Source organism: Rhynchophorus ferrugineus, unplaced genomic scaffold, assembly GCF_030347505.1.
Source record: "Rhynchophorus ferrugineus isolate W39M unplaced genomic scaffold, kcgeb_rfMv2 rfM4, whole genome shotgun sequence".
NCBI classification, from domain to species: Eukaryota; Metazoa; Arthropoda; class Insecta; order Coleoptera; family Curculionidae; genus Rhynchophorus; species Rhynchophorus ferrugineus.
Window position 1 is genome coordinate 10,423,085 of NW_027472583.1, and position 26,819 is coordinate 10,449,903.

Consider the following 26,819-nt stretch of genomic DNA (forward strand, 5'->3'; position numbering starts at 1 on the left):
TTTCTCGAAGGACGGATTTCTCACAAAATTATGTGGCGAAATCGACCTTTTGGGTAGAAGACATGAAAACATCTGAAAAATAGGCAATCGCAACTGTGGCAAGATTTGTTGAAGAATATTCCAAGATTGCGGCGTCAACAATAGACATTCTCCGATTGTCGACTATAGATTGTTGATGATGACAATACACATATTTTAAAGATAAGGAACATGAAGCCACTTTTTCTAAAAAATAACGGTCAAAACAAATATTCTTAATTTTTAAAGAGTATCCAAAGATATTTTTCGTTGTGTTAAACAAGAAATGTTAAGATGTTTAATGTTACTGTTTCATTAGTTCGTCAATAGACATCTTCAGAATTCCCAAAGAATATACAGTTTACAACAAAATGACAAATATATACTATATATACTATACAAATATATAATAGACATATATATTTTAAATACCACAAAATTAATATACTATAATATTACACAGAGTCCATAAATTTAGACAAAATTTGAATTTTATATAGACGAATTATTAAAAAAAACATTAAGCACAAACTAAATACAGGAGATAAAATATTATTACAATAACGAGTACATAATAACGAATTTGATCTCTAGGATATCTCGTTCCAAATATTGCATCACAAGTTGTGGTTGCATTTGTTTTTTGGCATCACATGTGGGTTTATTACAGTTAACAATGGACAATTAATAAAATCATCAAGATAAAATTATGCTTCATTGCTTCGGATTATTTTGTTGGAGTTCAATAATGGATTCAATGAATTTTCTACGTTGTGCTTTAGCTCTTATGTTGAATTGTTAAAACAAGAAGCCATAAACATATTTAGTGAATATATGATCTTTTTCAAAATTTACAATTGCTTCTGTATAATTTGAACTGGATAATCGAGAAAGAACTACACGATGACCTCGAACTTAAATGAATGTACCAAGGTATACAAGGTTTGCCTTAAAAAATGAAATAAGGTTACTAATTCACAACAACATGGAAGTAATGAAGCTACCGGACAACACGCAGCAAATCAGAAGATTGAAGCGAACCAAACCACACGAACTTTTGTGTTGCCCTCAACTCTAACTTAAGTAGTCTAATTTAATTTTAATTTAAGAAATACATATTAATATATTTATGGTGATGTATTAATGTAAATACGACGGAAGAATACTAATAGATTAATTTATAAATTAAGATTATCTAAGCATATTTAATCATAATTTAATAATAATATTAATTTTATTTTAAAAAAATTATCTTAAGTGTGTTCCATTTTGATAACCCTCAACCATCAGCTGTCTAAGTGTTTTTTTTAAATAATATACAATATTTTTACATTTTTAAATATAAACGATAAGATCATGTCTTTAAACGAGAATCATCAACATACGAACATCTGTCACTGTGAAGGAAAAAACGCCATGACATTTGCCTATTCTAATTTATGGAAGTTAAACATCAAAGGCGAGATTCGGTAAATACGGAAGCACCAACTAGTACTGAGATGAATTGAAATGAGCACTTTTGGTATTACCCAGCTGATCGAAATGTTTTGCTTGTAACAGGATACTAAAACTGCTGTTTTTGGTATATAATAAATATGTTATAGGTAAAATGTTATTATTTAACTAAAACAGTAAGTATTAACAGTAAACAGTAAAATTAAATGGACAATCATTATTACCTATCAGACAACCTTTAATTAAGAAAATTGGTTTGGTTTATGCGCTGGAGACATCATTAATTCTTATTTCTTTAAAGAAAAAGCTGATCGAATATTGAATGAATATTATTTCACCATTTTAATATGAAAGTAGTTCTATCTCAGTAAAAATCAAAATGAACATTAAAAGACGTGAATTTGATTTGATTTTGTTATGTTAGTTGTGGGTAACATTTTTGAAGAAGATAAACAAGTGAAAAAATGGTTTCCTTAGTAATTGAAATAGTTTAGGCAACTACTGTTTCAGTGGCAGAATAATTAACTTTCGCTTTTTGAAAATGGTTGTTGGATCATATTATCACTGGTGATGAAAAATGCATCCATTATTTCCATAAAGATTAGCTGTGAAGTGAAATAACCATGGATCAAAACTTATGCAATAAATTTAGTGGTATTACAGGTGTGTGATTTAATAATAAAAAAGACGACCGAATGATGACAAAATTAATGTTTCACCGGACAATCTTAAAATGGGTCAAAAATATTTGGAAACTCTTAATGGGAAGTTCTACTCCACATTATTCTTTTTAAAATTATTGTGAAGGAGAAGTTCACATTTTATGAAGAACGAAAAAGATGGGAAGACTTCTTCCGACATAGCATTCGTATCATTAGCTCGAAAAAAAGAAAGTTGTAGCAGTAATGATTCTTTTTATATAGTTATTTTATCAAAAAAACAATACAAATTATTTCTAACAACAGCATCATATTAGATAAAATCAAGCAACTCTACTGGTCAATTATACCAGAAGATACTCTCAACTTGATCTAAAAAAATTGATTTATCAGGCCAATTAGTGCATCATAAAGCCAATTTAGTCCTATGGGGTTGTACTAAAGCATCAAACCAATTAATAAATTCAACGCTGCCAAAACAAAGTTCTACCTAAGATTAAATACCAATACTTATTGGTATGTAACCAATGAAAAAGTGCACGATGACCTCGAAATCAAATTGATTTGCGAATATATCCAAGATTTCGCTTTAAAAAATGAACTAAGGTTACTAGATCACAGCAATGTGGAAGCAATGAAGCTACTGGACAAAACGCAGGAAATCAGAAAATTGAAGCAAATCGAACCACACGAAGTTGTATAGTATATAAGTGTAACTACTAACTTTAACTTAAATAGTTTAAGTTTATTTTAATTTGTGAAATACATACTGGTATATTTATCTCATACTCGTTTGTTATATTGATTCAAGTAAAACAGAACAGTAGTAATAAATTGATTTATACATTAAAGTTTGTACTAAGCATATCTAATGTAATTAGTTAATTAATTACAAAAAATTGTAACAACTAACAGTAAAAAGTTTAATTAAATGATTTTTAACGAATTATTTTCAGTTCAAATCTATTTTGGGTTGAGGCTTATTTTATTCATTAATGCTTCATATATTTTTCAGAAAAATGTTGGGTTCTTTTAATACTCCACTGGTCCACCCACTGACCATGATGCGATAAACTATAATGATCTCCCACGTGACGTTCTTGAGTCTTCTCGCTTATTCTCATAATGTTGTGTTATCGTACAAGAGCTCCCAAGTACTGAAAGAGGCGTTTTCATGGGAAAGTCCCCTTTAAAGTGGCACAAGTGCTGTCTTTACTTCTTTATCTATTCGAATATTCGTTTGTTTATATATTTACCAGTATAAAAATGCATTTGTTTGTTTCTGAAACTTATAACGGTGTCGACATCTTTAAACAGAGGAAGAGCTTCAATGTTAGAACATATTTTTCGTTATTTCTGTATGAATTTATTTATTTTTATCGATTTAATTATTTTATAAGAATATTACTAAAAATGTAGCCACTGAATTAAATTTATTTGAATGAAATGAAGAATGAGTGTAGCAATTGCTAATAAATCTATAAATATTCTGGCTTATCAACGAATCTGAACCAGAAAAACCAATAAACTCGGATTTATATTATAATCTTTTGGGGTAAATGTTAAAAGTTATGAAAAAAAATAAAAAATTACAAAAGCAAAAAATAGTTTTCAGCCAAATGCATAACATCTAAAAAACCTGTTTATCGAAATGGTTTTTAAGAAATTAAGGAGTAACAGTTCCTGAAGAGTCTTCCGCAATGATAGTTGGAAGGAATTAATAGAAACGATAATAAAAATTTTAGTCATTTTATTGAATCATCCAGTTTATTAGTTTTTTTAGTGGTAACCATAATTATATATCAATTATTACACGATTATGTATTAATAATCTAAATTAACTTTAATTATATTAAACTTATTTAATATATATTATAAAATTATTATATAATCTGCAAAACTTAGTTGATACTTTGATATATTTTTGTATTAATTTTATTTGTCGTAAATAAACCTAATCATATATCTCGACATATAAACACAAATCAACGATAAAAAAGTATTACAAGTTTAACTCAGGTATTGTGCTGATTCTAAAAATAACAATAAAAAAGTCGTATCGTCAAATATTTTTTGGCTTATTTCCTAATAATTCAATATCAAAAACAATCAAATTCAAAATATCTATTATTTTATAATAGAGAAAAATATGTATAATTGCCTGATTCCGTTTTCTTGTACACACCAAGATAGTGATTGGTTTTAATGTATATACAGAAAGGTTTTCATTTATCAGAAGCTAAACTGACAGATGGAAATATTTTGGGCGTGACTTCGAAACAATGATGAGCATAAATAAAAAGGAACATTGAATATCATTTGAAAAATTGAGACTAAGTTTTTGGGTAATATCATATGATACACAAATTCAAAAGCATTGGTTGTCTGACTTCTTACACAATATCTTGATTTTTCTTGAAAACCTAGATGATATTAATAAAAGCAAGGAGTTGGTTAAACCAGGACACAAAAGAGATGGAGAAGTGAAATTAGGGGTAATTGAGTGTTAACTAGATGGATTATTACTTATTATCACTTCACATAGAACAACAAAATGCATCCCATACATACAAGATTCTTCACAGAGAAAAAAGAAGGAAAATACAAAAAAATGAAACCCAATATTTGTATTACATGAATTTCATTTTATTTTAATTATATTTAAGTTTCTCTATACTTTATGTTCAAGCTTTTTAACCAGATTTCAGTTAGAGTAGTAAGATTATATTCATCAAGTTTCATAGGTTATTGAAACAACAACATAAATTATAAATAAGACACAAATAACATGTGAAATCTCACTCATGATAGACAAATATCAAAACTTATTAATCTGATAGCATATTATAGTTATTATTGTTCTAAAATCGCTTCAACTCTGTGAAATGAATAATCATTTAATATGATAAATTATTATATTTTTCCAACGAACACATCAAGATCACGAACAAATGGACGTGTACAATTTGCAAACAATTAAAATAGAGATATCTGCTCCAGATCGAACGAGTCGTATTTCACGAGGCACCAGGGATCACAAGCACGCAATTTATTCAACAGGTACATGGAAGTATAGTACAGAAAGGTATTAAGTTACCTGGCTTATTGTTTTGGTGGTCTTTTGTAAACTCTATTGTTTTTAATCTGTCTGCTTTGATGCTGTTCAGTCCTTTTTCTGATGTCGCTTTGTTCTTCAAGATAATAGGTTTCGTTAGGCGTTTTCCTTTCGTTAATTATACCAGAATATATTGTATTGTATATTTTTAAATGCTAAGATTTATCGTCAGAGTGAGATGTTAGACGACTAATATAATAATAATAAGGAAAAACCATACACTCTTATTTGATAGGTATGCTTAGTACAATTTTAATTTAACATGTTAATTTATTACCACTGTTGTGTCACATGTAATAAGGATTTTATTTATAAAAGAGCTGCAATTTTTCGCAGAATAGATTCGTAGATTTGGTACCAAAACGTCCGCCAAGTTCAATGATGTTGGAAATGGAAATCTACTCTTTACTTGCTGCACTAAAACTCTTCATAACGGTTCAGCTATATTCTGGTACTTTTCAAACAAAAACTAAATGCAAATCAACCCCCTGAAAATCCAGGCCATCATTTTCCATAAGAAGCGTTACGTACTGCGCGTCTCGCAACTTAAGATCGACACCGCAATAATTCCATGGCTGGATAACGTCACGTACCTAGGTCTTCACTCTGAGCGGCGATTCGGTTGGCATTCCCAAATCCAGAAAGCAATCCAAAAAGTTTCGGAGATAGTAAACCTGCTATCTTCTCTGATCTGCTCTTCTAGCAGACTTCCCATCTCCATCAAATGCTTATTTTACAAGATGTTACACCCAACCAGGTCAAACGGCTTCAAATTTTCCAAAATAAGCTCCTCGGGAGAATATTAAACGCCCCATGGTTTGTCAGAAATAATCAGATTCATAGGGGAACTGACAGTCCAGAAATCAAGCACTTCATATCTCAATCATTCCACAAACAACAACTCAGCTCTTCTGAAAACGCGCTTGTTCGCGAGCTGGTCGACATGCTGGGAGCTTAGCACCGCGTCACCGCCAAGCTCCCCCCTTTTCCTGGCTGAAACGACCTCATCCGTCGCTACAGTCATAACTTTTGCCCCATACAACAGTATCCAGTTGTGTGTTAACTCAGGTTCGCGAATCAATAGAATAGCCGGGCCCTCGTGCCCAATAACGGCTGCCCGATCAGCGGGTGCCATATCCCCAAATTTAATGCAGTAGCAGTAGCGATCCACAGGGGTCAACTGTGAGGCGGTTTCGGTTTAGTGTATTGGTAAGCCCAGAGGCAGTCCCACATAACCGGGTCCAACTTGTCACTCCAGGGCAAGTCTCCGCGACCAGGTATACGTCATGCATTCCACCGCTTGGTTTTTAGGCCAGAACAAAAAAAAAAACCAAAACTAAATGCTTTTGGTTGTGTTTATGGGTGTATTATCATCTTGGTATACTACCATATTAGTATTTGGCAGCAATGTGCTAGTTATAGTAAGAACTTCATCATTGAAGATATCGAGATATATATATTCGTCGATGTCGAGATATATATTCATACGCAGTAATTTAGCCAGTGTAAATGAGAGGACCAGCTGAATAATACGATATTGCCGCCCAAATCATAACAGAACTTCCCCCATGCTTGACTGTAGGAACAAGCAGTCTGGGTTTTAGGGTTCCCCATACATACACCTGGCCATTTGTAAAAAATAATATAAGCCATGATTCATCGGACTATACCACATTCATCGAGTGTCCTGGTTTTATGATCGTTGCACCACTTCTTTCGCAGCTTAACGCTGGTTTCGGAATAACAGCTCTTTTGGATCGCAGATCCATTGGATTTCCAGGTCATCGTGCAATTATTTGCTGGTTATGTAATGATAAGCATTAAACATCTTGTTTTGTCATCGTAGGATTTACTAATGTTTATTGACAACCCCGTATGTTCAGATATGCTTGGCATTATGTTTGAAGTCTAATTAGATTAATTACACAACTAGTTATCCAAACATTATCTACCCGAACAGTGAATTTAAAAGTAAATTTCCACAATGTTTCCATTCTGTTGTGGCATTTTTACGAACCCGAAATATTTAACCGAGATGGCTTCCACCATCTGCCAGAGGACAATTAATTGAATTAATACCATTTGAAGCCTTCATAATTAAACATTATCATAATTTATCCAATTATGTCACGCCAATTTAACATAAGAACGTTATAGTCAAAAACTCTTATTATAACAAGTCACAAAATCTGGCTATTTTTAAACCCGTCAATGATGATGCGCACTATCTATATATAAAGTTTACTAAAAATGATTTCCGAGTTACATATTATCAATACTATTGTCATTACAGCCACGTCTTGAGTTACAATAAAAAAAATGACCGAATAATATAATGTTCCATTTGCATGCTACTCACTGATACGGAATGAAATATAACAATATGGCATGGCCATGGACGCAAAAATTTTTTGATATATTATTCAGTCATCTGCAATTTAATTGACGCATGAGCTAGTCTGGGAACAAATTTTCAAATTTAGTTTTTTCTTATTGCAACTGTTAAAGCATTTATAGTTTCTCATGGACGTAATTTTTTTTTAGTCGTTGCAAAAAAAGCTGGAACATACGGCAATATATTCTCAAAGTAAGACAGTACCATAAAGAAGGCAGAAGCTCTTCATCTTCTTGCTTATGGACTGATAGTATTTGATATAGTTCTGTAGATATAGTATATTATTGAACTAGAGCCAATTCTCAGGGTTAGAGTCCATTTAAAAAAGGTTAGTAACTGTTAGTTCTTGAGATAGTTATTTTAATATCTTTTAATATACAGACATTTATTATTTTAATTAACGTTACATATCAAATATATTTCTGATCTTATATTGAAAATACTGTAATACCGAAATAAAATAAATTAAAATAAATATACTGAACGTACTGTAAAAGACTTTTAGTAACATCTAGAAATGGAAAATGCTATTGAATGAATTCGTTTAATGCCATACAAATTTCAATATATTCCCTTTTAAAATTATATTCTTGACGCAATACAAAATTTTAGGTAAATAATAATCAAAGGTAGTACCTTTTGATGTGTTTTGAAAATATTTCATTCAAATGAACCATTTTTTACTTTTCGGTTATAAATATGGTGTTAAAGAAGCGCAGAACCTGGTCATCACTTTGGTATATGGGATGCCTTCAATATTATTTATTTTTTGTGATGTTAGCAGCGCGTAAAACAAATACGTTTTTATGTTCATGCGTGTCCTGGCGTAATTTCCACCCACTTCAAGCAACCATGGACGATACGGTACAAAAAAGTGAATGAGGACTAACTTTTTCTTCGTTCTTTATTAGTTCTAAAATTACTTAGCTTGTATAGCTTTTTTCACGTTATTTATAACTTATAAACCCTTTAAAATAAAAAGTAGTGTGAATATAAAAATAAATATATTTCCGAAGGATAATTTATGGAATTCTAGTCTATTAATCTAGGCAAAAGCTTGATGCAGTTTTTTAAGTATGTATGTAAATAAAAGTAAAAGTAAAGTAGTAAGTAAAAGCTATTTTAAACTGAGTTCAGAAAGTCTTCAGAAAAACTAAACCAGACGAAGACGATTTAAACACATTAAAGTTATAAAAAATGTCCACCACTTTGTTATTTTCAGCCAATATTACTGATAACACTTTTCATTTCTTCTGAACCTTTCATGAAAAGATATTTATAGATCGGATTCATCAATTTTTAGTTCGTACAAAGGTTTTTTTATGTGTTTGACCAATAAACCTTATTTCAAACCTTATCTTTAAGCTGTTGAACAACCCGAGATGTTATTTGACATCAGAATATTTACTTTTATATCGTTAAAGCAAGGTTTTAGGTAAGAATTAGAAATTAAAAGGTTATGTTAACCAAGTTTGCTCAAAAGTTTGATTTGGTTACATAACTTTTTGAAATAACAATATAAAGAAGACACAAATAATAACACGTGAAATCTCAAGTTCACAGTTTCATACTGACATGATAATTATATAGAATTTATGAGTGTATGCCATTGAGAATTAATAAATAAGCTTTTTAAGAATATATTAAAAGTAATATTCAAAAAAAATCCAACAAATGTTTTTTATGGATTATTTTCCGAAACATTCTTGAGCGTTCATAATACCTTTTTGTTCATCTGTTGGTAGTTTTAGTCTTTCTTATAGTTTCTCACATCTTATATAACTGGAGGTAATAAATCTTAGAGAAGCCGTAGGGTGCCGTAATGACTGTTAAACCCACGATAAACATGTAGCAAACGTTATTTCGACTGACTTAAGTCTCTTTGACGTATTTCGTTTACTTTTTCTATTGAAATTGATGTAAAAATGTACAGTCAAGAAAAAAATTAAACAAGACGTCATCGACACTCGCCTATTGACGCAGAATCTCTATCGTATATATATTATTTATATATCAATGTAAACCTAACTTAGTTGTTAATTCCAATACTTTTGACATATCTCTACACATCATTTCAGTTCTCCATTTATTAATATTGAGTAATGTTGATCATGGAAAGCTCTATTAAATTTTGACATTCATTACTTTTGTTGCCGAAAGTTCATGCAAAACTTTTAGTGATATATTTTTGATGTCATATCCCAAATGTAGCTTTTGGTTTTAAAGATTTAGGACTATAAAATTTTGACCTACTTTCCTAACAATAGAAGAATTTTCTGTACTAATAATGAAAAGTATATCTACTACAAACGTAAAAAATCATGGGTTTATCCAGGAGAGTCGTCCGCATCGACACTATAATAATATTTTATAGTGCTAATAAGGCCATAATCTATAATCCTTATTATAAACCAGATTATTATACAATAATAATTAATATGAAAAAAATTAAGCATTACGTATGACAAATAACCTCAAATTTTATGACACTGTTTAATAAAAAGCTTCCGAAAATAGAAATGCCATTCGATTGTCTAATCGACATGCAGAACAAAGACCAATGCCGAAACATAAATCACACTTAAAATCGTTCCATTCATACATTATCGATTTTTGAACCTGTGTATAATATGTAATATCGGGACTCAATATGCAAAATACAAACTGAATAGGACGCATAAATATTAAATACGCGTACATCCGCTGACTGTTCGCTAAAAGCACTGATGCATCGGAAATAGATGTCTTACTTACAGCTATCAGCGGTAACTTATTTACAACTTAATTACCATCTTTCTATGTTATATTAGCTCCCGTTGTCATGATAAGCGATCTGCGTATTTACAAGCACAACAACCACGCATAAACCACACTTCATCATAGAAATGCCGAAAAAATATCGATAATTTTTGGGTCGATATTTTTCGATAAAGATGTATCGATAGTTGAAAAGGATAGTATTAAACTTTTAGTGGTATAGTATAATATTAATGTTAAAAACATAGAGTTGTCGAAGAGTATCGACCTTTTGTTTTGAGATTTCTCTGCCCTTCGATATAAAGTGAATTTTGCTTGGTTTGGCATCGACATTTTTTGTTCGCCGGTATATCGATATTTTTCTTCAACATCCCTACTTCAGAATGTGCAACGATATGCAAAATAGGACCCAAAACGCATTGTGATTGGTTTGCACTGAGCATGCATTTTAATATTAACATTGATTGATTGAGTAACATTTTGAAATTGTTACACTTAATGCAATTCCTTTGTTTAGAGATAATTAATATATTATTATGTAATGTAAGATTACTAAATATGAGTTTGACCCAATGCGAGGCAATTGTAATAACTTTTCAACAGTTGTTTACAAAAATGAACTGTACAGAAATGCAGTGAAGGGGGTTGGGGGTGAACATATCTGATTTTTTCTTAGTAGAGTATAGGAGGGGATTTTGAAGACTTTCGTAAGATCCCAAAAAACCCTACAAGTACTTATATTTATTATATTAGAAGATATTATTAGTATGTAAGTACTGATCATTACGTATTAAGAATAATTATAAAGCTATATTTAATTTAAAACAAATATAATATAATTTATAATAAAAATATTTTGATTATTGTTAAAATTAAAAGAGAAACTGATCCATATATAATATATAATCTATAATGTCACTGAACATTAAGAGTAAACAAAACATTATAAAATACAACTTATTTCAATATCATATCGTTATCTTATATTATGTTATGTTACTTTTACTCTTAACCCTAGGTAAATTTTTCTTTGTTAACTGCATTTTAAAACACTGAAATTTGGCTGTTTTATTAGGAACATACATTAGTTTTAAAGGATTTATAATATGAACAGATGATATTATTGTGTATTAAATCGCATCGGGAACAATTGTAACTAACATGTTGAAGCTTCACTGACGGGCTTTTCGGTATGTATCATTTCGGCGAAGTATAAAAACAGAAATGTACCCAGTAAATCGCATCTGCGCGATGTTTTATTTTTTGCTTCAATCTGAAGAAACAGACGACCGAAGGTCCTCGAATACTGCGTGAACTTTATGACAAAGATTTTGACGATTCACAAGTGATGATTTTGACACCGAAAACAAAACGCTTACTGAACAAAAATATTTTAAAACGAGTATATTTTTCGATGGTAATCCGTGTAAAACGCAAAAACAGTATGGAGAATTGTTGTACAAGCACAAGAAATCATTTTTAATCGCTTGTACAGCATAGAAATGCTCGAAAAGCTTGGATATTTTGCGTCGTATGAATTAAATCCAATAAGTTTCTGATGGAGTTTGCAGTGCGTAATTGTTACTGTTAATGAAAAGTGGATCCATTATAGTAATCTACAGCGAAGAAAATCATGGGGACCACATGGTCATGTACCAAAAGAACAACAAAGTCAATCCATGGCCCCAAACTAATGCTCTATATTTAGTTGGATTAGCTTAGTGTGGCATACTATGAGCTGATGAAACCATCAATGGGAGTCGCTATCGATTACACTTGATATGTTTGAGCCGAACACTATGCGAATATCAGCCGGAATACGAGTAAAGACACAACAATGTTATTCTTCAGCATAACAACGCTCGACCACATGTTAAACCAATGAAAACATACTGGGTCACATTAAAATGGGAAGCTCTACCCCACCCGCCGTATTCTCCAGACCTTGCTCCTTCTGATTACTCTCGTTCTGATAGATGAGTCGTCACCATTCTGAGCAGCGTTTTACTTCTTATACAATGAAACTTCAAATTAAATGAACCATTTTTAAAGCTATTTATAGGCCTTTTTCCCTATTGTCTCTAATTGAACCCTTTCTGTAGCTTATCAAACCATAGCTAGATTTAATAAAGATTAAATAAGATATGTAGAAGTAGAACTATAGTATATCCAAAGTAGCAGTGAACGCAAGTCATCTCAATTTAAGACATCAAAATCGCAAGTCGCAATACTGCCAACGCTTTTATTTAATATTAATATTTTAGATGGCAATGATAGCATCAACAATGAAGCCTACTGACAATAACAACTGTAAGAATATCATGTTAACCAATATTATTAATATTATGGCACAATAAAAAAAAACAATAAAATCATATTAAATAAACTTCAAGGTATAAAAGATTGTATCCGAGATACATTAGTGGAACTTGGAAAAACATTAACCCCTACTGTGTCTATTATTGGAACTTGGATTTGATAATTAAGAAGGTGCAAGGTTAATAATTTACAAGGTTGCGAACTGACGAATAAGGGCAGAATCACATCACACATGACTGTGCATCACTTCGACAACAAACGACCCTTCAGAATGTAGAATAAACAAGCACAGTAGAAAGTTACCATTAAATGAATTCAAGATCATATAATAGATCACCGAAGATCCAAGCAAACTTTAAAATTAAGTTATTAATATTTTATTATAACAAAAACTCTTCATGAAATATCAAAATTTAAATGTTATTATTTTAAATATATTAATACTTTAATTCTACTTAATATATATCGTATTCAGACATAAGAAACACATCCAGCGTTTCCAATCAGTCAGTGATTTTGTCATATGTTCTTATAATCGAAAAATGTATAAAAGATATGAAAAATGCTGGAACTCTATCGCAGCGCCACCTACCAGGTCCGGTTGTGAATCTAAATCATTCTGAAATCCACATAACACGCACAAAAAATTCATCAATATCGGTCCAACCGTTTAGGAGGAGTGACATACACGCCGACAAATTTATATATATTAACGATATAACATAAAATAAAACAAGAAAATGTAAAACAAACCAACCTTCTGTTAATAACATTACACTGTATCTAATAATGTATTATATTTATATATATTTGATTAACTATTTTTAAAAGTTTCTAAATATTTCCTTTGCTAACAGAATTATGCTTTCTTTCTGATTTCACTAATATATATCATAATCACTAGTTAAAAACAATACTTCCAATGTTTATATTATTATCAAGCATATATATATATATATATATATATATATATATATATATATATATATATATATATATATATATATATAATATATACGAATTAAGTCATTCAAAGCAAAAACTATTTTATAAATCTATACATTATTTCCTTTTCTATATTACTATTATTTTTTATATTAACTATGATGATGCAAATATAAAAATTAAATAATATTGTTAGATTAATATACGTATATTAGAAATATGATACTGAGCTACAAGTGGTAGATGATGTAGACATATATTTATATATAAAACGTAATGCAAAAAACAAAAAATATTATTTTAATCAAAGAAATAAAATTGAGAATGAAAATTTCTCGTGTTTAGTCAATAATAACTAATAAGGAATGGGAAACATTTACAAAAATTTTGTTAAATATTTTGCGAAAAATATTTGCCACAATTCTATATTCAATTATCTCACGTAAAAAACTATTAAAATTCTAAATATGTGGCATACCATCAAATTTCTATAATTTTATTAATATTATAATTACGCATTAGTCGCACAAAACAATGCTCTCTGTGTTTATAGTTTTATCAAAGAAATATAATTCTCATTCATTCATCGAGTCATTGAAACTATAAATCAATGAATCAAAATAATTTCATTATTGCATTTATATATATATATATATATATATATATATATATATATATATATATATATATATATATATATGAATATTATATGTTTCAACATCATAAAACATTTCTCATAAATGGTCTCTTTTAACGTCCGAATAAATATTTCAAGGGATTTAGATGGAGAGATTGAAATGGTCACTGTTATACATCACGTTTGTTATCTGTCCTGAATGATCGAATAAATTTCGTAATTTATGACGGGCGGTATATATTTATTGCACCCGTAATACGGGGTACCATAAAATATTAATGCTCCCAGTGGTCACTTATTCGAAAAGGCGAAGAAAAAAACCTATATCAATTTTTTTTAAATATATAACGAGCATATTTTTATTTTTGTTAAATTAAATGTTGCAATATATCCGTCTATTATTTTTCTGAAATTTTAAAATTAAAAGAATATTTAACGATATAAAACATTCTAGGATATGGCAATTGATTTTTAAATATTTACCTTTTTTTCTGCTAGCAAACAGCGTGAGTTTTGCAATAAAATTCTCGGAACTTTTGTGGCCGCTAATTAATACTAAAAACCATTTTTTGCCAATATTTGATTTTAACCAATAACTATACGAACCAAAAATTTACGCGCTATATATTTTTATATTTGCACATCCTAAGATATCACGGCTCAACATATATAAATATTCAAATCATCCATACCTGAACCGTCGCAAAAGTATCTCCATGCTGAACCGTCTCTCACCACTACCTGATACCCCGGTTCACTGTTGAGTTCGCGGACAATCACTTCGCGATCACTGGATATAGAGTCCGGCACGTCGAGCCGATTCGCATTCGGTGTCCACGACAAGCTGCAGCCAACTAAACATTTTTATTTCGATCTTTTTGTAACTCTGAATGGAAGGAGGTAGGGAGCGACGGAACGATCAAAAAGAGTGTGGACGAGAGGCTCTATGAAGAAGGGCTCGGCGATAGTACTTCCACGCCGCGTTGTTCAGACGCCATCCGATTCGGAAGGAGCCGGTCGTACTTGCGAGACGCGCTATCTCGACGACCCTTGTTTTTTTTTATTTAAATAAAGAGTTTCGATATTAAAAGTATATACGGTGATTATATCTAGCAAATATATTATTATATACTGTTTTTAACTAATTTTTATCACATTATAATATTATTAATATATAAACAATTAAAATATTATATATACATATATATATACATGCATACAGTAGATGGCTAAATTGATAGCGAGAGTATTTGTACGTATTTGTGTTTGTGTAATTTATAGTTTATTATATTTGTTAGAATGAATTATGCTGTTGTAAAGGGTTATTTTATCTTAAATAGGTACTGGTATCATTATTATTGATTTTATGGCAACATTTAACAACGTTTCTTTAAATTCAGTGATTGCTCATTAAAAAAAACTTAGCAGTATTGTTGTTGTATTGTCTAGATATTATAATTTCATTATTTTAACCCACTTTTGTGTCTAAATCAATCAAAAGTTTTGTCCACGAATGTACATTTTATTAAAGATTCGACGCGATTACCTCAAAATTTCAACTTTTCAGGATGGGTAAGATTTTGGACACGTCCCCAAGAAAATGTAGAGAGATACAAAGGTTGTTACCGCACTCCACATATTCCCAGAGAGAGATAGCATCTATTTCTAGAGTTTCAAAGTCTGTCGTCAATCGCATTATAATTGACAATAGAAAGTCTCTTGAGGCAAATAGTCTTGGCAAATGTGACAGAAAAAGAATCACCAAATAAGAAATATCTGCCTCAAAAATCGTAAAAAGAGCGTTGCTCATTTGACTATGATAATAAACGACGAGGATGTAAAGACTTCGGAAAGGACAATGCCGAGGCAGTTGGTTGAAGAGAATCTAATAGGATGGTGGCCTTCGAAAAAACCACGCATGACTGACAGCATAAAAAAATAACTCCATGGGTTGAACATGGAAATATGACTGTTGCAGACTGGAGTCGACTAAGTATAAGTTTTTTGAACAATACAATTGGTCAATAACGATTTCGAGTTCTAATTCTATTAATTTACAGATATGCTTTTCCGACGAATCAACATTCAAAATTTTGATTGACAAAATTTCTCTTTCGTAGGACGATGACCATGGCGTTTCAAATTCGACACTAATCGCTTTGTAGGAAGGGTTGATCATCCGGTTAGTGTCATGGTGTGGTCTGTTATGTCGCCTATACATTCTAGAAACGACAATTAAACCAGAGCAAAACAAGCGAGTACTAGAAACCCCGTTACCGCCGCAGATCAATGAATGGTTCCCTGACGAGGATAGCTACATTTTTAGGTATGATTCGGCAACGTGTGACAAAGTTAGACGTGGTACTGCATATTTAGCGGAAAAAATAACGGTTTTGTCTTGGCCAGGGCCCACTAGACATAAACCCCATAGAAAACACGTGACAACTTACCAATCGGGCAATTTCAAAAGTAGTGATGACCACCAAGGAGCAATTAGTTGAAACTATCATCAAAGAGTGACACCACAACTCCAAACTCCAGGAAGATACTGGCGAGTGGCCAACTTTAGAAATCATCCTAGAAGACATCCGGTTTTACCAACCTGGTTACTGTTGTCGGTACTCATTTTCCTTGTCGGATTTTGCGCTCTGCCTTTTGGAGAATCACAAACATAAATTCACGATCATACGCTAATAGTATTCCAATCCGAGACTATCGCAACCGTAGGAGGATCATCCTGTCGCCTTGACCACTACGCCAACCAAGCCTGGGGAATTAATTATTATATTAATATCAAATAATATTAAACTATTTTCATTAAGTATTTATGGACTTTATTTGCCAAATTTAATTATTACACGTACTATGCAAAACGAGTTATTTCTATCGGTACATGTTGTTTCTTTCTTAACACGCTTCTTAATTCTTACACTTATCTATCTCAATCGACAGTTTATTGACCAATAAATAGTACCTAATTAATTCAACAACATGATAATCTTTCTTTCTTCAACCAATAACTGCTTTGAATAAAAAACAAATGACTAAATTTGTAGCGAATACAACACCATACGCTACTGTAATTCCTTCACAAAAATCAATAAAACCTTTCCGATGAAAATGCCATAAACAATCCTTCAAAAATGTAACAGCAAGTAACATGGATTCCTCACGATTCCTTTAACAATTGGCACCCACTGAGTAATAATGCTGTTTAAAACAAACTACAATTAAACAAGGATGAGTTTGCATTGCTAGAATCCAGCATTTGGATACTAAATAATGGCTAGTTGTACAATCACAAAGCCTCATCAAAAATAACACGCCAATATTTCACTATTGCATTCTCTCTACAAACGCTGTAAAAACACATCTGATATCCATCCAAGGCCAATACTTTTTAATTTCCAAACTATTTTTAATTCATTCAGTGTGTTGCATTGAAATCTAAATCTATATTTTGTGGCTCTCTTAGTCACCAAATTATTACCTTTTAATCCACCATGAACCAACTACCACTAAGTTAATCACAGCACCATATGCAATCTAAATCTCAATAAACTAGGTATGTATTCAGGAGATACCCATCGATCCTTACTTAGTCTTAATTATGTTCCAGTATTGATAAAGTTACAACGTTTTATAATTCTCTTTTCTGGTAGATTTTGCATTGGACTTATATTCAAGTTCACTTTCATTTGATTGAAAGATTTTTTCCAAATGGTCAGCGAATGTTTCAGCTTTTTGTTAATAATTGCAGATTCAATTTTTGACTTAAAGCTCTTATAGATGGAGTGTGCAAATATGGTCTTTTTAACTAAGCCACCAACTTTCCAGAGAGTTTCAAAAATTTATTTTTAAAATAATCCTTACTTAATCTAATTATTAAATAACTCTTACTTAATAATGTTCTAATTACTAAATTATTAATTATCAATTGTTCTAACTAATGTTATTTATTAACTAATATTGCAGTTTTTCTGTTAAATACATTTCACTGCGCTACTAGATCAAGTGGTTTAGGATTTGAGTATGTGTCCTGCTCGAGTGTTGAGTCTTATGAGTGTTAAGTCTCCTCTCATGTCTCTTTGTATTTCTCTAGTTTTTCTGAGTAACCGTCGATATTTAAAAGTATCGACGTAATTAATCATTCCTATAGTATCTACGATAGCTATTAGGATTTAATCCTGAAAAATAGGTTTCATCTCTAGAGCTGGATTCTATATCAGTTCTAGAATTTGTTTATATATTAACAGCAACTTATTACGTATAGATAATCAAGATTATCTTATTCCTGTTCATTTCACATTCATTCATTCATTCACTCAGTCATTCCAGATTATCCAGTTCATTTATATTTTTACTCGCCTCGCGTTGTAACATTCTAGATGCTTGGTCTCGCAGTATCATCAGCAAATGTAGCCAGTGGTACTTTTTATTTGTGATATATCACATAATAATATATTGGCATCAATACACTTCCCTGTAGTACACTTTCTCTGGCTTTTATTATTGAACAGCGCGAAAATCGGAAAATTAAAGCAACACTCGCCCAAATTTAGCTTCCTCTAACTTTCGTCAAAACATTTATTATCGGACAGGAACGATAAAGCTTAGCCTAGTACATGAATACTATTGTATTTAAAGATTTTTGCTAAAGGAAAACTGGTAGTCGTTAAAATTGGTTATTAACAGGCCTGCCATAGTAAAACACTTTTTTGGCAATTTTTTTTTATTCAACATAATTCCCTTCAAAGGTGATACACTGATTATAGCGATCCTCCACTCCACCTTTGCTTCAAAATAAGCCTCAGTTTCGGCGATCGCCTCTTCATTCGACGAAATTTTCTTCCCAGCGAGCATTCTTTTGAGATCTGAAAACAGCAAATAGTCGCTGAGGGTCAGATCTGGAGAATACGGTGGATTCTAATCGAATTAGAAGCCCAATTCATGGATTTTTGCCATCGTTTTCACTGACTTGTGACACGGTGCATTGTATTGGTGAAGCAACACCTTCTTTTTCTTCAAATGCGGCCGTTTTTTTGGCGATTTCGTCCTTAACCTTGCCAGCCGACTGTTGTGTTTTCCCACGCTTTGGAGCGGTTCATCGTGTGCAGTCCACTGGGATGACTGTCGATTGAACTTCGGAGTGAAATGATGGAGCCATGTTTCATCTATTGTCACATATCGACGCAAAAACTCGGGTTCTTTTCGAACACTGCTTCGAATCATCAACTCGTCGTTGTTTTTGATCAAAAGTGAGCTCACGCTGCACCCACTTTGCACAGAGCTTTCTCATACCCAAATATTCGTGAATGATTTTATGTAAACGTTCAGTTGATATCTTTAGAGTGTCTGCACTTCTTTAAATTTCAATTTACGGTCATTCAAAATCATTTTGTGGATTTCTTAAATATTTTCGTCGGTAACAACCTGTTTTGGACGTCCAGTGCATTCACTGTCTAAACTGCTCTTAGGTGGTTTCACCACGTCTAAACTTAGCATACCAATCCTTGATGGTTGATTTTCCTGGGACAGTGCCCGGAAAAAATTTCCCTTCAAAAAGCAATATTTTATCAACACGCGAAATTCCTTTTAATCTACTTTTTCCACAATAACAAAAGTCGCTTCACTCAAAATGCTATACTTCACAAACTAATGATCCGAAAGCTGTGATATTTATATACGCATCTTTTCAAGGTTAGGTCTAATTAAAAAATCATATGGATTTAATTCTAGTACCGCCATCTATGTGTCAGGCCGGGGACTCTTCAATTGACCCGTTATATTATTTCACAATTAATTTGAGCTTTGGCCAATTACTTAGCCTCACTTATATTGACTTTGAGGAATACATATTGATGTATTTTCTCGCACTCGTTTTGCATGTTAATTAATCCAAGTCCATAGGAAAAGTAGTAATAAATTAATTGTAAATTAATATTGTACTAAGTGTATCTAATAAAGATGTTATAAAAAAATTATATTGACTTAACGGTCGATCCTCTTATAAAATGCGTTAGTTTATAATTGAAGACACCCGGTACATTATAATTACATTATTTAAGATGCTCTTATCACCGCAGAACTCCCATCATCTTCGAAATATAGCCTAAAAATAGATTTAAGGCTAAACTTCATTTGAAAATTCAAACCTGTAAGTTATTCAGTAAAAAAACTGTAAAAACTCTTATTACAATTCACGTGAGTGTTTCTAACGGTGTGAACAAAGTTCGGCCTTCCGGGTACTATTAATTAATTTTAACTAAATAAGTTGAAATAATTAATTAATCAGTAATATGTATATATTATATAATTAACTATCAATACACTCTTAAACTGTTTGAAACAATGTTGTGGCTTTTCGTCTAATATAACTTATATATTATGTCATTATTCATCATATTTTATGGTTTGGTTAGTTCCACAAAGTTGCCCGTTTCTTGTGAAGAGAGATGCGGTTAATTCCACCACATCTTGCACTCTGTCGTTTTTCTAAAAACTGGCCCATTTTTCGGGTTTTTACACCAATACCGTGGCGACAAACAGATCCAGTTCGTCTAGCAGTGTCCAGCGTTCCGAGAGTTTATTATGTCATCGTAAACTGTTAACAGTAGAAGTGACATTTTAACAATTAATTTATTGTAGGGTAATAACAATTAACTCTACATTTAAACTTAATAAGCAGTAAATTGTTGCCAATTTAAACGTTCCATGGGATATAAAATAATTAACTGGTTTTGTAATACTATTAGGTGTCCGTTTGTATCATTTTTTCGCATTAAAAAGTCATTTATTGTGAAAAAATGCTTAAAATATATGTTAATCGGAATATACTCTATCTTTTTCTACAAATTTTTCTTATCTTTCTGGTAACATGGTGATACCCTGTGGAAAGAACAATGTTGGTTTGGCAGTGATCCAATAATCGATCCATTTTCGCACTTTTTCAGCAGTTCGAAACCGTATTCCATCCGAACTATTCTGAATGGATCTGAACAAGTGGTAATCGGAAGACTCGGTAATCGGTATATTTGATGGGTACGCTGGATCATGGAATAGACAGGCTTAGAATAAAGGTTCAAATCGAAAAATGAAAGAATCACGTGCACTAAGGAATTAATAATTGCATTTTTCGATCAATATACGTCGACCGATACAAACAAGTGTCATTGTCAGTCTATAAAACGTGCGAAGTTTAAATCATAGAGTATATGTAAAGGTTTTACTTGAATAGGCAAAACCGAGGAAATGTTTTGCGCGGTCCGTTCAATGTTGGCTCTGAGACCCCATTTTTGATTGGGTCATTTGAATTGGCCTAGAAAGACATTTGATTGGTTCATTTCTATAACGCGATTGTTTGTTACGACGCTATTTTGTGTGTCTGACATAAAGTACGATCAGCTTTTTTGTGTCTTAAATATAATCACTATTATTTCATTATAATGTAACTTTATTCTCCAAAGTATTGTGTATCCAGTATATGTGCGGAAACAGACGTAGTTTTCCTTGAAAGAAACAACCCAAGTTAGCTAGATTAAGGATGTATGTGTGTGTTACTTAGCATTGCTTTTACCTGCTACATATACAATTATTTTTATAAAGTAATACAATTATTTAAATAATGTAATACAATTTGTAGACCAACAAGATGAGCTTAATTTTATAGACAGGAGATTATCATGCTTTTTTGTTATATTTTTAATAGATGTTTAAGCTGTCTTTTTAACTCCTCCATTTCACCACAATAAAAGTACAACAGCAATTATTATATATATCATACACTTAATTTTTTTGTTGCTGTTCTTTAAAGTATTACTTTTTGGTATGTTTTCTCCATTCTGACATATATCATACGATTTAACTGTTTTAATTATCCGTTCCATAAAATTCACAATAACATTCTAATTGTAATACATTTTTATGTTGAACAAGTAAGTAAAATATTAACAGACACACACTTTCAGCTGTGCTGCTCTGCTTTCAGTATGAGGGAACAAAAAGATTTTAACTTTTTGATATTTTATAATTTTTGTATTTATATAGAATTTTATATTAAAACCATTATATCAAAACTATTTATTTTGAAAAATTACATTTTGGTATTATTTGAAATTTAATTGGTCAGTAGAATGTGACGTCAGAAGTTAGTCATGTGATGCGTATGAAATCGTCGACCAATTTCCTAATAAAATATTTTCATTACAGGTGCCTGTAATGTTAATTTAAACTAACCAATGAAATTCAGTGAAATTGCGTTCTCAGCGCCTTTCTGTTGAGGCCACGCAAAACAATTCTGAAAGTATTTGTATAGTTAACACTCTATATATTACTCTATGGTTTAAATCACCGAAAAGACAGACAGAATACGATTTATATTTTCGCTCCTTCTGGATATTTCCCTCTGAAGAAAGTTGATTCACCAACTGTTAAGCTATCTGAAATTTCTTTAAAGGTCAGAATTGAAATTTTGTCCAATAAGACTTGCAATTTATTGTTTTTTTATGAATATTGTGGCTATTCAAAATGTTATTTATTGTTAACATCAAAATCTCAATTTTAAATTATTAGAATCAAAACGGATAATTGAGATTGCACCCCATAAGATCAAATTGGCTTTATGATTGACTAAAATAAACCAATCTATTTGATTTAAGATCAAGTTCAGCGTAATAAATGCTCCAAGTACTGATTTTTTTGTAGTTATTAGGATATCAGTAGTATAGAGCAGATACAGGAGTAGTCTCAAGGCATTACCCTGGGGAACACCAGCCTAAATAGGTTTAAGTGTTGAGAATGCCCCTCTAAATTCTCTTTCGAAAAGATATAAAGACAGAAATAACTATTTGCTCATTTTGAAGATTAATCTCAAATGCCCATACCCGGTTAAAAGTTGGTGAGACGTCCAGGAATATTGCGGGACAGTATTTCTTTTTTTTCGAATGTATTCAACAACCGCTGTTACTTTGTGCACTTGTGACTGATTGTCGAGTGGTGATAATGAAATCCAAACTGGAAATCTGGTATTTCTATAAATGGTTTAACACGTTTTGACAGCAGTTTGTCAAATTAATTTAGATATTGCAGCTAGCAGCGAAATAGGCCTGCAACATCCTACTTGTTTTGCCGGTTTGTGAGTTGGTTGTTTTAAGCATAATTTTTAATTTTTAAGCATACGAATATGCTTTGAATATAAATTGATGATTGATTTTCGTAACAGCTCTCTCAGTGACCCAGGCGTAATATCAGCAATTCCAGAAGCTTTAGGACTGAGGTTGTTATCAATTTCCACGGCAACTTTCATTGGAGAAAACAGATTTCAAGCCACACCGAGCTGATACAGGATATGTATCCGTTATAGATTCTAGATCATTCATTCATTTCAACCATTTTTAATAGGCAGTACTCTAATAGTTGCTCTTTTAAATCCGGATCCATTAATTTACATATTTTTAGAACCAATTCTATTTATATTCTTTAAACTTTTGATTTATTGGATTACTAATTCTACTAAATATTGTTTTGCTTGTGGCATTTCTGGTTCTGTGTTCTACTCTTCTAGCTTTTCGTCTTTCTCTTATTAAATCCCGAATTCTGATTTCTCTCTTGACTTTGGGGTAGCTTCTTTGACAGCTGACCGATTTTGTTCAGTCGAATATATTTCGGGTTTTCTGCATAAAATGGGGTATAGCTTTGAGTCTTACATTTACTCTGATTCTTTGTTTTTTTTCAGAATTTTCGCGCCCAGTGTAAACAATACTAGAATGTGATCAGATGATAGTTCGCACAAGATCTCGATTCGTATTTGACTTGGTGAGAGTCCTTTCGGAATATAAAAGTCTAGTAGATCTGACACTTTATTAACGCCGATGAGCCAGTTGTGGGTTGGCGCCTTCATTGATAATTACAATTTGTTGTATTAATTGCTGCGAGTAATCCATTTCCTTTTTGCAAGTGTTGTTGATCGTGAACCTCAAGTTGTATGTTTAACATTAAAGTTCTCTCCAATAATAAACCTTGGGCCTAAGTTTGAAAATAGATCTCTGTATAGTTGTTATGTTATTTTGTATATTTGTGGACTATATACTAGCTCCTATTTTTATTTCAGCTTTTCGGTGCTAACTATCGAAGCCTGTATTTCTTCATTTTAATCCAGTAGGTATCATATCCGCATATTTTAATGTATTTTTTTTGGAAAAATAAGTCTCTTTTAAGAAAAATAAGTAAAAAATAAGAAATAGTTCTAGTTCCCGAACCCGTTGATTTAGCCCATTTGCATTCTATGCTATAATCCTTAAAAACGAATTATTCATTTTTGTTTTTTCCTTGTAAATACCAAATACAAAGGACGTGAATTAATTTTGAGGCCTTTATAATGGATACTGTAACTTACTCTATAATGCAACAGAGACTTCTGTTAAATTGAAATAATATAACCACCGTTTTTCTTTCAATACTAGGTTAAAACGCATCGGTTACCATATATAGTGATCTCCCATCATGGTTTAGTTCGGTTCAGGTTTCCAATTCCGTGCCTTTCGATAGTCTACCGCGTTCTTGGACGTAAAAATCACCGTTCTTCAATTACGTTCAAATTTCACTAACAGCGATTTTATCACAAGAAGTCGAAGTTCTTGATGGGCCTTTACCCGAGATTTTTGAAGCAGGAAGTTAAAAATTATCACAAATTACGAATGTATATAGGCTGAATCTTAAATCATAGAAATATCATATATAGAAGTCACACAAATGTCAATAAAAAAAATTAAGTAAATTGTTGGAGTCATATTTATTCGGAAGAAAATTTAGAGTATCACAAGAAATGGCGTTCTCGAAAATCTTTAAAAAATATCTCGGCTGGAGTTCCACAAGATAGCGTCTTAGGACATCTCCTGTATCTGCTCAACCCTGCTGCAATTATTTATGGCAAAAGATATATCTCTGCCTAAGGCAATAGAAAAAGTGCAAGTAGCAGTCAACAAAATCAACAAATGGACTAAAGATTGGAAAATTCAACTTAAAGCTCCAAATCTGTCCACGTTAATTTTGCATTGCGGCAAAATAATAAAAACTTAATTATATCACTCAATGGATGTCCGATTCTTCAAGCAGAATCAGCTAAATACCTTGGAATCCATCTTGACGGTAGACTTAATTGGAAACATTACATTAGACAAAAAGCAAAATACATTAGAACCAAAATAAAGCAACTATACCGGTTAGTCGGAAGATACTCTCAACTTGATCTAAAATCAAAGAGGTTGATCTATAATACAATTATAAAGCCAAATTGGATGGGGTTGCACTAAAAATTCAAATCAACTAGTCATACAACGCTATCAAAACAAGGTTCTTCGATTGATTACCAATGCCTATCGCTACGTAACCAACGAAGAACTGCACGATGACCTGGAAATCAAATCGATTTGCGAAGTTATCCAAGATTTCACCTTGAAACACGAAAGAAGATTACTAAATCATACTAACGTGGAAGCAATACAACTGCTGGACAGCGCGCAAGATGTCAGGAGATTGAAGCGAACAAAATCATAAGAACTTATGAAGTGTATATCTTTAGTGTAAGCTATATCTACAAGTTATTATAATTTACTAATTGAAGAATACATATTTATGTATTTTCTCGCACTCGTCTTGCTTGTGAATTAATCCAAGTACATAGGAAAAGTAGTAATAGATTAATTGTAAATTAAGATTGTACTAAACGATTTTAATAAAGATATTATAAAAAAGGATTGAAAATACAATTTTCAATAAGTTCTCGCACACACAGTGTAGTCACCAAGCCTGGTGCCTTCTAATTAACATTTGCTCATTAGTCACTATTATTATACAAAGCCTCGTAGAAAAGGACCGAAAGTATTTTGATTGAACCACACCAAACCAAAAAAGTGCCGATTGAAACAAAAAAAATAACCGATAAGAATTAATTCCTAATACGTAAACTATAAACGTGGGGTAATAAATCAGATCTCTTTAAATGATAAGACCTAGTTTGTATATTAAAACAGCTATTAAATCTTCAACTGTGTCGTCTGCCAATTTAGGGCGTCTATTAAGAAAATCATCATTTAAAAACAATAGATTCACTTCAAATTAAATAACAAATGCATTACTATGCATTTAATCACCGTAACAGTGAAGGAGTGTTCTTCTGTTTTCCTGTTGTCTTTATATGCCTTGTTCGGTTTTGCACTGGGCCGTTGACGAAGGATTTAAAAAATGGATGAAGATCTTTTTTAATGTTTTGGTAGAAGTATAGTTTAGGGAAAACTTTTCCTAATTACATAAGATTGAAAAAAAAACATTTTTAAAACTTGATTAGGTTTTGTGAATTAATATTTATGTTTTTTTTGGTATGTTGAACCCGAAAATAATTTTTTTGGATGACACGTCTGTTGAAAATTTGGGTAACCATGTTAAACGAGTTATTATATCAAAATTAAAAGAGAATAAACGTAAAAAATATTTTATTTACATACTATTAACGATACATATTTT

The 26,819-nt window shown here is 31.5% G+C and overlaps 1 protein-coding gene and 1 long non-coding RNA gene across 12 annotated transcripts in view; one reads left to right on the forward strand and one right to left on the reverse strand.

Annotated features, from left to right (window-relative positions):
* The window catches only part of Ppn (proteoglycan-like sulfated glycoprotein papilin), a 160,911-nt gene extending 145,757 nt beyond the window's left edge, over nucleotides 1-15,154 (reverse strand). For all 11 annotated transcript variants that reach the window (XM_076403051.1, XM_076403048.1, XM_076403046.1 and 8 more), the window contains exon 1: nucleotides 14,993-15,154. In XM_076403051.1, coding sequence (XP_076259166.1) covers nucleotides 14,993-15,018 — 26 coding nt within the window. In that variant the 5' untranslated portion in view covers nucleotides 15,019-15,154. The remainder of the gene's footprint in view (nucleotides 1-14,992) is intronic.
* The window catches only part of LOC143195672 (uncharacterized), a 61,851-nt gene extending 44,729 nt beyond the window's left edge, over nucleotides 1-17,122 (forward strand). The window contains exons 5-7 of the long non-coding RNA XR_013005580.1: nucleotides 15,868-16,293; nucleotides 16,361-16,626; nucleotides 16,707-17,122. This is a non-coding gene — a long non-coding RNA (uncharacterized LOC143195672). The remainder of the gene's footprint in view (nucleotides 1-15,867; nucleotides 16,294-16,360; nucleotides 16,627-16,706) is intronic.
* Nucleotides 17,123-26,819: the final 9,697 nt, after the last annotated feature.